This window comes from Scylla paramamosain, chromosome 16 (genome assembly GCF_035594125.1).
Source record: "Scylla paramamosain isolate STU-SP2022 chromosome 16, ASM3559412v1, whole genome shotgun sequence".
Lineage (NCBI taxonomy): Eukaryota > Metazoa > Arthropoda > Malacostraca > Decapoda > Portunidae > Scylla > Scylla paramamosain.
This window is the reverse complement of record NC_087166.1, coordinates 11,885,001-11,898,373: the sequence shown is the minus strand read 5'-3', so window position 1 is coordinate 11,898,373 and position 13,373 is coordinate 11,885,001. Positions and strand designations below refer to the sequence as shown.

Genomic DNA, 13,373 nt, shown 5'->3' with positions numbered 1-13,373 from the left:
CCTGGTCACCGTCGCCCCGCCAGACGTCGAGGCCACAACGAAGTATAATGAGGAAAAATCAGCCGCAGATGACAGGCGGGAGAGTCTTGTCCATTCCACGGTGTTACTTGGCCGGGCGGCGCGAAATGAGGCGGGGAATGGAAAATATACGAAGCAGGAAGGCGTCCGAGGGAGAGGAACAGAGGAGGAGGAAGAGGAGGAGGAGGAGGAGGAGGAGGAGGAGGAGGAGGAGGAGGAGGAGGAGGAGGAGGAGGAGGAGGAGGAGGGAAAGGAAAAAAGGCACATCATTAATATCACTAGCATGAAAATAATGATGATGGGAAATCACGAAGTCGTTGCGCTGCTCTCGGTGATTCCAGTCCGCGGCGCGATGCGTACTTTACCACCAGTGCAGTGCCAGGAGGACTCTGAAGGGCTCACAACCACTACCACCGAGCAGTCACAAACCACGACCCCCAGTGCTCCCTTCCTCGTGGCCGTAGTGGAGCTGTCAAGTGTTTTCCGTACACTCCACAGTCCCGAGGCGTGTCCCAGCGTGCCCTGAGCCCCGCCACTCTCACGAGGGGCCTTCTGTGTGCCGGAAACGCTCTTTTTCCCTCAAGGAACCCTGGTCAGTTCCCAGCGCGGCGCCCACGCACCTGTTCCCAGAGACAGGAACTTCTCACAGAAAATATCATAACTCTAATTACTGCCAGGTCTTCCTCCTCCTCCTCCTCCTGTCCCCATCCCCACCCTCCCCTACCCTTGCGGTCACCCAGGTTCCTCCAGGTAATTTTCCCAGCAGTTACCTTAAACATGGTCCCGCCGGCAGCGCCTCTACCCTCGCGTCCACACGCGGCCTTAATTAGGGAGCAAAACCTGCGAATGATTTGAGGCGAGGCTGAATAGCGCACCGTCTCCCCGGCGACGAGCCACCGACCCCTGGGGGACGCGCGGGGTCGATAACGCGACCAGATCGAAGCTGTGCAAGCGACGGCGGGACGACAGTTCACAGTAAACAGGTGGCCGCTCAGCACAGGATATCGTAATAGCAGGTAATTGGCGGGTGCTCGGGAATCAGGGGGACGCCCACCCGCCCCAAGGGTCGCCAAGGTCAACCCAGATTTAAGGGTTCCATTCTGATCTTGATTTGGGTTTTATGGGCACTTTCTGTCCGGCTAACGGGAAGATGCCAGGAGGCCGAGTGTGGCTGCGAGGGGCAGGCGTGAGGAGGGACAGGAAAAGGGAAGAGAGAAGAAGAGGGTAGGGAAGAAGAAGAAGAGAACGAAGGAGAAAAGACAGTGAAAATAAAATACAGAGTAAAGAATAGAGGAGATATAATGGATGAATTTTTTGTCCTTGACTGATCTCACTGATGTACAAAAACATACATATAAACAAACAGACAGACAGACAGACAGACAGACAGACACTTCAGAAGTCACCGCCTTGATGTTTGCTCCTCTTGACATCACCTTCCTAGTGTTCGCACATTGGACTCCACGCTCCTCCTCCTCCTCCTTCTCCTTCTCCTTCTCCTCTTTCTTTTCACTTTTCTCATCTACTTTCACGCAAGTAATGAAGATACGTTTAAGTCTATTGAAGCAAGTAACCGCATGATAATGTAATAAGCTTTCTGTTACCTTTTGCTTACGTTCCTGTGCTTCTCTTACTCTTTCTCTTGCTCCTCTTCCTCCTCCTCCTCCTCCTCTTCCTCCTCCTCCTCCTCCTGCATCCCACTCAAAGTAAAAGTTGTGTACAATCTGATGAACAGGTGATAACAGCACACACACACACACACACACACACACACACACACACACACACACACACACACACACACACACACACACACACACACACACACACACACACACACACACACACACACACACACACACACAATATATGAAAGCGATAGTAACAAGACTGTACAGAGTGCAATGTAAACACACACACACACACACACACACACACACACACACACACACACACACACACACGCGGGGTGGAGGCAGTGCAGTGACCACCAGAAAGGTCAGAGGTTCTTGCTCACCCTTACCTGCCTGCCTCCCCGGAACACACCTCCCCGAAATACCTAACCGAATACCGGAATCGAGGCTAGGCAGGTAGACCCAACACCCAACAGGCGCCGCGTCCACGCAACACTGAAGACTCCCTCCTTCCTCCCTCGCCCTCCCTCGCACTCCCACGTCCCCGCCAGTGTTTTCTTGAGTTGCTGGCCGATTGTGAAGGTTGAAGGTTTGCGAACACAGTGATTCCAGACGTTTAATGAGGCCTGGGGCGGGACGAGTAGTGTCCAGTGTGTGTGTGTGTGTGTGTGTGTGTGTGTGTGTGTGTGTGTATGCCCGTCACACCCCTGCCAGGTCTGACCCTTCACCATCTACTCTGTGAATGTCAACTCCGTGCCGACACCTGCGTGCTTAAGGCAGAGCACGTGTCTTCTTGTACCGCTGTCTTGTGTTGCTGTACCGTTCTCCCTGTGTGTGCTGTGTACTGCTGTATTGCTCCCCTGTGTATTGCTGTGTTAGTCCTTATGTGATTTTATTCTCGTGGTTCTAAATACGTGTTCTGTTATTTGTTCTGTACGACTTTTCTCTAGTATTATTCTGTTCTCGTATCTCACTCAAGTACTGGCGTTTCATACCAAGGCCAAAGTTCTGAAACGCTTAGCTCTCTCACCACGACTGTTTTCAAAGGCCACAGAGACGATTAGCCTGATTGTCAAGAATGTTTTCCTATCAGTATTGTAGAAACATCGTTAATATGTCACTAGAACCATAAAAACAACCATAAAAATCCGTGTCACTTCAACTAGAGGCTTTTGAAAGTAGTGGAGATGCGGCCGGGAGAGTTTCAGAATATGGCCCTATTTAATAATATGCATTGCTATATTACCATCACCATGTTACTGCCCCGCTTTCCCTTCACTCCTGTATCTCTCTGTCTCTCCATATGCTGTGCCCTCAACTTATTCCAGTGTGTTATCTTTGCTCTCCAGGAAATTACTCTATCAACTCCCCACTTCCCTGCGCCTCCCTCCCGATGCTACATGCCCTCCTCCTCTCTTCTCCTCTCCTCTCCTCGCCCCGTGTTCTTGTTGCTGTGCTTACATTGGTCACACGAGAGAAAAGTCGAGGGAAGCATAAGCAAGTTTCTTTAGCTGGGTAGATAGTAGAGAGAGAGAGAGAGAGAGAGAGAGAGAGAGAGAGAGAGAGAGAGAGAGAGAGAGAGAGAGAGAGAGAGAGAGAGAGAGAGAGAGAGAGAGAGAGAGTGAGTGTCTTAGCCCAGCATACCCCTTCAGTAACCCAAAAGAACCTCTACCTCCTGTCCTTGCTCCTCCTCCTCCTCCTCCTCCTTCTCTTCCTCCTCCTCCTCCTCCTCCTCCTCCTCCTCCTCCTCCTTCTCCTGCCTTCCTATGCAACCCGACGAGGCTCTCAGGTTGTCACACCCAGACTTTCTCAGATGATATCAGATCAATATGTCAGGGCGGCCGCGGCTCGGGAATCATGTTCACATTAAATCTTTGTTCGCCCTCGTGTTTCCCGCAGATACACGCGACGCTTAACACACCGAGCCTTGTCCCCCGCCGCTGACACCGCCGCCATTACCGCATGACATCAGGGGCGTGCTAAGTGAGCGTATCTTCTGCCGCCGCGCCGCTGTCCTTCACGGGGAGGCAGGCGGCGGTGGGCGGGGCAGATGGCGGGATAGCCTTGGCAAACTATCCGCGTGTAGTTTATTGCAGCCGCGCCGTCACTGTGTTCGTGTGCTCGCGGATAAAGACTGTTGTTATTTGGTGACTGGTGGTGGTGTTCGTGATGGTGGTGGTGGTGGTGGTGTTGGTGCTTGGTGTCCCCGCATTCCTATCCCTCGTCCTTCTCCTCCTCCTCCTCCTCCTCCTCCTCCTCCTCCTCCTCCTTCTCTTCCTCCTCCTCCTCCTCCTCCTCCTCCTCCTCCTCCTCCTCCTCCTCCTCCTCTCCCTTTCTCAGGCTCATCTTCGCTCAGTGTTGCTCCTCCTCCTCCTCCTCCTCCTCTCTCTTTCTCAGGCTCATCTTCGCTTAGTGTTGCTCCTCCTCCTCCACCTCCTCCTCCTCCTCCTCTTCTTGTTACTACTGTAGATGTCCCCACACTCCTCCTCTTCCTCTTCCTCTTCCTCCTCCTCATCTTCCATCGCATCTTACATCTCCCTTCCTTCCTCTTCCTCCTCTTTCTTCTGGTGCTCCTCTCTCTCTCTTCCCTTGCACACTCACCCTCCCCCATCTCGCCCCTCCCCTTCCCCTTCCCTCTCCCTCTTGCCCCTTCGCATAGTCACTTCTGCGTCCCCATTATTTTTCGTCGTAAGTCAGAATATCTCTGCTCATCGCCCACCCCGCGCCGCCCATCAATCCTCCCTGCAGGTGTCGTAACTTGCCCCATCACGCCCATCTTGTCTCACTTTCTCACCTCATTCTCCATACGCCCTTCCACCTCTCTCTCTCTCTCTCTCTCTCTCTCTCTCTCTCTCTCTCTCTCTCTCTCTCTCTCTCTCTCTCTTGCTTTCTGTTAATCTCTATCTCTCTCTGTCTCTCAGTTTTACCTTCCTATTTCTTGTTCCTCCTCTTCTCTTCTTCTCTCCTGCACGTTTTCCTAATCGCTTGTCCTTTATCGTCTCTATCTTTCCTTTTTTTCGTATGTTATTTAATCTTTACTCTCTTCATTGTCTCCTTTTCCTTCGCACCTTTTCTCTCTTCACCCTTCTCTTCTACCACTTCTGTCCTTCCCTGCTCTTACTTCTTCCTCCTCCTCCCCCTCCTCCTCCTCCCCTCAGAAGCAGGTCGCGTCACTTCCCAGCCTGTTTACTCTGGACACGGCTGGAGAAACAAGTGAGGGCGGGAGGGAACTAACACGCCGATCGAGGCTAACAAGGCCAGCGGAGCGTGACACGAACACCCTCTCCCCGTGCCTCCGCCCACGCTACCCTCTCTCTCTCTCTCTCTCTCTCTCTCTCTCTCTCTCTCTCTCTCTCTCTCTCTCTCTCTCTCTCTCTCTCTCTCTCTCTAGTCTCAGTTCTTGCTATTTTCATGACTTTTTTTGCTTAAATATAGGTAACCATTTATAATTTTCTATATCTTTCTTTACCTGTAACTTCTCTTTCTCCTTCTCTCCTTCTTCTTTCCTCCTCCTATTTTTTTTTCCTTCGTGTCTTTTTAACGTGTAGCAAACCTTTCCTTGTTTTCTTCTCCGTCTTTCATACCTGTAACTTCTCTCCCTCCTCCTTCTCTCCTTCTTCCTCTCTCCTTCTCTTCTCGCCCTAGTTCTTGCTTTCCTTCATGTCTTTTTTTTTTTTTTAATGTGTAGCAAACCTTCTCTTGTTTTCTGCTTCATCTTTCGTAACTTCAACTTCCCTTCTCTCCTCGTCCTCCTTCCCTCGTTTTTTCTTCATCTTTCATACCTTTAACTTCCCTTCTCCTCTCCTTCTCTCCTCCTCCTCCTCCTCCTCCTACTCCTCCCCCACACGCTGTCAGTTCCCCACACACACGGACCTCCACCGGTACCATCTTTGCCTCACAGATAATGCTGCAAATGAGAATTAATACGTGGCTGGCTTAGACCATTCACATCCTTGCGGCGCGCTAATTCCTGACCCCCTTTGAGTACGTGGGCAGAAAAATTGCAACTTAAAATGCTTAAACTGACGGGTAATGCATGGCTGGGGCAGGTGGGGCGGGTGGGGGTGGATGGAAAAGGTGTGGGAAGCGCTTAGAGCAGTCTTGGGGTGATGGGGTGCTGCTTCTACGCTTCCGGAAGGGAGGTGAGTAAGGGGGACTATTATAGAGGTGTGCGAGGGTAGGGAGGGTTGATGGGGGGAAGTCTCAGTTAAGGGCTTCAGAATCATTATCACCGTGGTCAGCTTCTGTCCCTCCCTTCTCTCCCTCCCACTTCCTCTCCTCCCCCTGTCTCTCTCCCGTACCTCTCCCTCTCTCTCTCTCTCTCTCTCTCCCCAACCCACACAGTGATTTTATCGATCTCATTCCTTCTTTTGCTCGTCTATCGTTTATTGATCTCTCACCACTGTTTATTCTTTTATTATTATCGATTTTGATTTCCTCTCCTCGGTGCATGCAACGCGTCACTTATTTATCCGCGATGCAAGTTTGTGATGCACGCTGGCGAGACAAAAGCTGCTCACGTGTGTTTGTGGGTGGGGGCGGTAGGTGTGTTTAGCATTTACGCACACACACACACACACACACACACACACACACACACACACACAGAGAGAGAGAGAGAGAGAGAGAGAGAGAGAGAGAGAGAGAGAGAGAGAGAGAGAGAGAGAGAGAGAGTACTCGTGTGGCTTGACATGGAAGAAAAAGGTCATACTGGTGACAGGTTTAAAAACTGAAACAAAGTAAAGAAAATATTGCGTTTTCTTTACACACACACACACACACACACACACACACACACACACACACACCTACCACCTGCAATCCCCCTCCCCTCTCTCTCTCTCTCTCTCTCTCTCTCTCTCTCTCTCTCTCTCTCTCTCTTGTATTGTGACTGCAGGAGGTCGAGCAAGTGAGAAACACACGGCAGGTGGACGCGATACAAAGACCTGAGTACCTCTGTCGCAGGTAAACTTTGTGCCCCGTCCTGAAAACATTACCGAACCTTCCCATAAACACAGCCTTGTGAAGGAACAGCTGCGGATGAGTAGTACCTTGGAGCACCTCGCGTATTTATTATGTTGCCTGCACTCTATTTAAATAAGAAAATCTACTTTGTTACCCTCGTTTTGTCTTTATTTACTACTTTTCGTTTTTTTCTATTATAGGTGAATCTTTTCTTTTTTCTCTCTATTGGACGATTTTTTTCTTTGTTTTCTGGATTGTTACTAAACCTTATACTCTAAGAACACTACCGTCTATTGTTTAGATATATATATATTTTTTTAACGTACTTGTCTAGAAACATCTTTCGTTTTTTTCATTATTGACTATGAAACCTGGTCTGATGTATGTCACGTAATGGCAATCTTTAATATTACTAAATGTTTATACTTATGCAACAGTGGCTTGTATTGTTTAAGTGTATGTTAGCCACGCGTTTTTTCTAAAACATCACTCGTTACTTCATTACCGATCATGCGAACTTAATGTGTGTCGCGTAATGGCAAAGTTTAATATTTATAGAACCGTCAGCTGTACGTTCGTTAACCTTTTTGTTTATAAATATTTATCTCCTAATCATTATCGCATTGATGTGGTGATTATGACTGATTCACACTGGAATAGCCGTCAGCGCAAGACAGCAACAGCGATATGAAAGAATCACGGAGCTGTCAGTCTGTGCCAGGTAGTGTTTTGTGAATAACGCTGGTTAGAGGTCTATATTTAATTCCCTTCTTGTCTAGACGACCAGATTATAATGATTTTCCTATCTATTACATGCAAATTATAAACATGATGTAATTTTAGTTTATCTATACACACAAACTTTTAAAAGGATAATAGAGAAAGTCCAGGATAAGAGAGACAGAGGTAAAGTGCATTCAGTTCGTCTATAGTTCAGAGATGATGTTCCCAGTTCCAGTACGGTGTCGGCTGCTGGTGTTGTGTGTCGTGTTTACCCATTCAGCATTATCAGAGTGGCAGAAAGACCAGGATAATGAGAGAGAGAGAGAGAGAGAGAGAGAGAGAGAGAGAGAGAGAGAGAGAGAGAGAGAGAGGGAGGAAGGAAGTAAGGGCTGGACACCAGGCGAATAGGTACAGAGAACTGCTAGTGAATAGAGAAACACGTCATTACTTTCCTGTTTCCCCACAACACCTCCCATCACTCATCACCCTTCCCGTCCCATCACCATTTATTACCCTATGCTCATTTCTCATAACATCCCTCAAGTTCCTGTCTTCCCTGTGCTTGTTCCTGCCTCTTCACCTTCCTGCCTCTTCACCTTCCGGCCCCACCTTCCGCTTTCACCCTCATCCTCCCCTCGTCCTTCCTCCCCTCGTCCCTCCTCCTCGTGGTCACATTTCAAGCGTCATCAAACAACCATACAAGTGAGGTCGTGATTACTTGGCGAGGCTCGACTTACGCGGAAGAGGAGGGAATGAGAAGGGAGGAGAAGCAGGACGACGACGACAGAGTTAAGATGAATAGTGACTTGTAGCGTAATAATGATGGCAGTGATGGTGATGATGTAAATGAGAGTGCAGAATAATGCGTAAAATAAGTAAGAATCATAACGTTAGAGATGAATGAATGAGTGAGTGAATGAATGAATAGATAAATTAATAAATAGGAAAGAATTTGTTTGGAAGTGGTAATAAAAGTAAGAGAGAGAGAGAGAGAGAGAGAGAGAGAGAGAGAGAGAGAGAGAGAGAGAGAGAGAGAGAGAGAGAGAGAGAGAGAGAGAGAGAGATAAGAGCGAAACCAGCAAACGATACAATTTTTCACTACCCATGAAATTCACCTTAAAACTTCAACACCAAAGCAATCACCACACAATCACACAATAGATAATCTTAAAAAAAAAAAAAGAAAGAAAGAAAGAAAATCAACACACGGTTCTTGAAAATCCCTGAAATCCCAAATCGAGGCAGGCAAAAAGAAATGAGTAAAAGGAGCTTGGTCAGGTGGTAGAGAGAGGCCGGGAGAAGCTGAGGGAGAGAACGGACAGCCACAACCATTAACCTGCAGAAGGTGAATGAAATCGTTCGGGCACGCGCTGCGACAGACAGACCCCTACTTAGTGTCCACGAACCTGTGTCACGTGACCTTAAGGACCACGCTTTTGTTCGTGACTTTTTCCTCCCCCACCTAAACCCTCTCCCCCCTCCTCTCTCCCTCTCTCTTCCTCTCTCTCATATGTGACCTTTCGAGGAGGAGGGGCCCAGTGGGAGGGTATGACGCAGTAAGGTCAGCTCACGTCATCAATCAATCCCTCTATTGTTGGGGATCTCGCGGCTGTTCCCCCGGGGCGCCCCAACTGACGGGGGCGCGCTTGGCTCTTGGCGGGGCAGGAGGAGAGGAGAAGAGGCTGAAGCGGTGAACCTGAACGGGGATGCGAGTGGCGGTGCTTCATAACACACCCGTCAGGCCAGTGTGTGTGTGTGTGTGTGTGTGTGTGTGTGTGTGTGTGTGTGTGTGTGTGTGTGTGTGTGTGTGTGTGTGTGTAGGAGGAGGAGCTGAGGGTTAGTGCAGCGTGAGGGAGCAATGTCTTGGAAGCTGGCTGGGTAGTGGTGAAGAGGCGAGGCAGGGCAGGAAGGCAAGGGCAGTAGAAGGAGGCAAGGAGGGCAAGGGAAGGAAGGGTGATAGGAAGGTATAGGATGCTATCTCGCCTTTTGAAAGCAAGGGTTGTGGAAGGTCGCGGGGATGAAGGGCGGTGGATAAGGCAGTGTGGTGCTAAGCTCTTATTCTCTCCGTCGTCTCTGTTCTTCTCTTTCTATCCCTCTTTCGTGTCCTTTCTTCCTCTCCCTACTCCACCCTGCGACCCAGACACATTATTCTCGTCTCTCTTTTTCTGACATCGACCTGATTTTCTTTCTCTCTTCCTCTCGCCTCCTCCACTTGCCTCTCCTCCCTTCCTCGTCTCCCACCTTCCCTTCCCCACCTGCCTGCTCGCTTGCTCACGTGAGAAACAGTCACCTTAACGTTGCAACACTCTCACTCACTCTTAGAATGTCACCTTCCCACCTCTATTCGCACCTCGCTTCTCTTACACTCTTTCATTCGTCTTTCTTTACCTCTCTCTGCCTCTTAAAGTTTCCATTCCCTTCAGTTTTTAAAGTGTGAATGTTATTTTACTTTTTTTTATTTTTGTGAAGTGTTTCGAGAAAGGTAACGTAGGTCAGTAATGGTGTATTCTCGTGTACCTGTGATTTTTATAGTTAGTTCTCTTTGGTGGTGTGTGGTGAAGGACAGGTGAAAAGTGTGTGTGTGTGTGTGTGTGTGTGTGTGTGTGTGTGTGTGTTTGTATTTTTTGCGTTGTCCCTTCCAAAAATGCGTAAGATGGTGGTCTAAAATAGTGCGTCTCTCTCTCTCTCTCTCTCTCTCTCTCTCTCTCTCTCTCTCTCTCTCTCTCTCTCTCTCTCTCTCTCTCTCTCTCTCTCTCTCTCTCTCTCTCTCTCTCTCTCTCTATATATAAAAAAAAAATCATACTTCATATTTTCTAATTCAGTCAATCATTTCACTGTTTATGTAACGTACAAGAGTGAGAATGGGAGGAGAAATGGGAGAGTGAGAACGGGCACTAGGAAAGGGGTGAGAAGGCAGCGAGCTGGTAAAAGGAAGGGGCATATGGGGATGAGGGGACGCAAAAGGGCTCAGGGGGGAGAGAGAGAGAGAGAGAGAGAGAGAGAGAGAGAGAGAGAGAGAGAGAGAGAGAGAGAGAGAGAGAGACAGGGGAGAGAAGTGAAACAAAGGGTGTGATATGTGCTGAGTACAGTGGAAAAAATATATTGATTTTAGTACCACACCACCACCACCACCATCACCACCACCACCACCACCACCACCACCACCATCACCACCGCTACCACCACCACCTCACCACAAGAACCTATAACCTTCACCAGCCTTGCCATCACCACCTCCATCATCACCACTACAGTTGTCACCATCAACACCATCACGACACCTGCTTCACCACAAGGACTACATAGCAATTCTCATCACCGCTATCACCTTCATCACCATTACCAATACATATGCCACCAGTAACACACACACACACACACACACACACACACACACACACACACACACACACACACACACACACACACACACACACCTGTAAGTTAATCTAAATTGCCTCCTAGCATTTATCCCCGTCGTAACTTCTGGACAGGGACGGGACAGCCAGAGGAGGGAGAGAGAGAGAGAGAGAGAGAGAGAGAGAGAGAGAGAGAGAGAGAGAGAGAGAGAGAGAGAGAGAGAGAGAGAGAGAGGGGGGGAAGGAGAGAAGTAAATAAGATCGAAAAAAATACTAGTGTCTAATATTTGCTTCATATTATATACCTACCTGTCTATCTGTGTGTGTGTGTGTGTGTTTGTGTGTAGGTAGGTATTCTTGTAAACATGGCATAGTAAATTATAAACAGCGACAGGTTATGCAAAAAGATCGTATTACAAAACCACCACCACCACCACCACCGTCGGGAAATGCCGTGAATGAGAAAGTTTATCCAACATATTTTCTTCCAGCGATGCAAGACGCCGTGCTGCCGTGGTCTGCTGGAGGGAGAGCGGGAGGGCAGCGTTGCCTCGGGGAGCGGAAGAGAGAGAGAGAGAGAGAGAGAGAGAGAGAGAGAGAGAGAGAGAGAGAGAGAGAGAGAGAGAGAGAGAGACCAACGCCCGCCACAGCCTCACAAACACTCCACCACAGTAACCTCAGCGTCGGATATAATGAGAGTCCCCTGCTGACGTCACCAACCTCTCCTGCTGATGTCATGCTGGATAACAATGGGCCAACGGGTCAAGCAGAGGCGCTTTTTATCGCCTCAAGTAGGGGCGAGCGTCGGGAGAGAGGCGAGGAGAGAGAGACTGGAGAAAGGCGGGAAGGAGAGATGGCAGTGAAGGAGTTGGGGGGAAATATTGGAGGAGGAGGAAGAGATTGGGGTGCAGGAGGCTTGGAGGAGGAGGAGGAGAGGGCGCTAAGGGTGAGGACTGAGGATGGTGAGCTCAGCAGGAGGGAACAGAGAGGAGAGAGGTGACAGCCGCCAAGTGGACACAAGGGGCCAGAGTTCCCGAGGCAGACACAACGCGCTGACGAGGTGGTGTTACACTCGCTAAGGGTCACCGCGATAACCCCTTAAGTTGACTGTGGCGGCGCAGAGAGCAAGGTCAGCTCTCCCTTGCCCCCGGCCATGTACTGTTTTGTATACAATAGAGGGAGTTATGTGGCTGATTAAGTGACCCGACCAGAGGTGAAGCCTTCCTGGTCTCTCTGACGCCTCGATCCCCAAACCTTGCTGGGGAGTCCTGGCGGCGGGGCCAGGGCTGTGGAGCCTGAGGGACAGACCTTCAGGGGAGGTTAGGTGTCTGCCGCATCGCGTCGCCTCAAGGAAGGGCGAGGGAAAGTAGCGCAACGAGACTAGAAATCGAGTTATGACAAGACTCGTGATGAAGTAAAGAGTCATGGCAGCAGGTGAGGGACAACACAGCCTGTGACTTACCTGAAGTGAAGAGGACGATGGCCTTGAGGCACGAGTACTCCGCAGAATCCACGTGGAGTGCCTTCAGCTTCTCCACTTGTTCCTGGAAGATGCGAATGTGGTCCATGAAGGCGACCACTCTGTCCGCGGCCATGGGCGAGGCGTGCAGGCCAGCCGCGGCCAGGAGTGGCGCCACGTGCAGGGGCATGGAGCACTGGGAGGCGTTCAGCACGAACAACTCAGACCAGACCAGCCGCAGCAGTGCCACTTGGTCGGTCACCTGCAGCTCGGGGAAGAAGGGGATGTTCTTGGCCCAGCCCACCGCCGAGAAGAGGAGGCGGGAGGCCAGCTCGCAGATGTTGTCCACGCCCATGATGTTGTTGGCGTTCATGCACTGGCCGTAGGGCGAGGTGGGGAAGGGCTCGGCGCGCAGCAGCAGCGAGATGTACGAGGACAGGTACGTGTGGCCGTTGAGGGTGTCGCCGTTGGCCATGAATTGGCTGGGCATGCCCATCCCCTGGGTGGGAGGGACGCGGCCGCGCTGCACGGCTGGAAAGAAAAAAAGACACCAAATGTAAGAACTTCATTACTCAGCAACACTCCCGCCTCGTGTGTTTAGTCGACCTCTATAAGAAACTTGCACAAGGCCGCCATTAAATTTCATGCAGGCTCGCGGCGAGGCAGCCACGGCCACTAATGACCGGATGTTGTGCTCAGGGAGGCACCCTGGGCTGCTCACCCTGTGGTTTCCTGCCCTGCTTCTTTCACCCCTCCCTCTCTTTTCTCTCCAGCCCATGAAGAAATAAATTTACACTTGAATTTACACTAGCGAGGCCAGGCCGTGCATGAGTCACTCCAGGGATTCAATAATCTTAAATAATTTTTCTAGGGTTTCCCAGAGCATTGAAAGGAAAGTGTAGGGCGTGGGAGCCGCCGCGAGCACATTGTCACATGCTGGGCTGTCACCGCGCTGGACTGTGCGATCATGGATTGTTTGCTGGGACCTGCAAGGACTGAGCTCTGACCCCCGCTCCCCCCCCCGCTCTCTCTCTCTCTCTCTCTCTCTCTCTCTCTCTCTCTCTCTCTCTCTCTCTCTCTCTCTCTCTTTCTACGAAGTCTGACAAAGGCATCTCTCTTATCTCTGCCACATCTCAAGGTCGTACACTCGCGGTCTCCTAAGAGGCCATTCTTGCAGACGCTCGCCCTGACGCTGCCCAGCCATTCCTCTAAGCC

The 13,373-nt window shown here is 50.3% G+C and overlaps 1 protein-coding gene across 2 annotated transcripts in view; it reads right to left on the bottom strand.

Annotated features, from left to right (window-relative positions):
- Nucleotides 1-11,829: 11,829 nt before the first annotated feature.
- Nucleotides 11,830-13,373, bottom strand: part of LOC135108041 (nuclear receptor subfamily 2 group F member 1-A-like) — a 22,694-nt gene continuing 21,150 nt past the window's right edge. Inside the window, exon 4 of one of the 2 annotated variants that reach the window (XM_064018622.1) lies at nucleotides 11,830-12,689. In XM_064018622.1, coding sequence (XP_063874692.1) covers nucleotides 12,046-12,689 — 644 coding nt within the window. In that variant the 3' untranslated portion in view covers nucleotides 11,830-12,045. The remainder of the gene's footprint in view (nucleotides 12,690-13,373) is intronic. The other variant, XM_064018623.1, reaches the window with a different exon arrangement.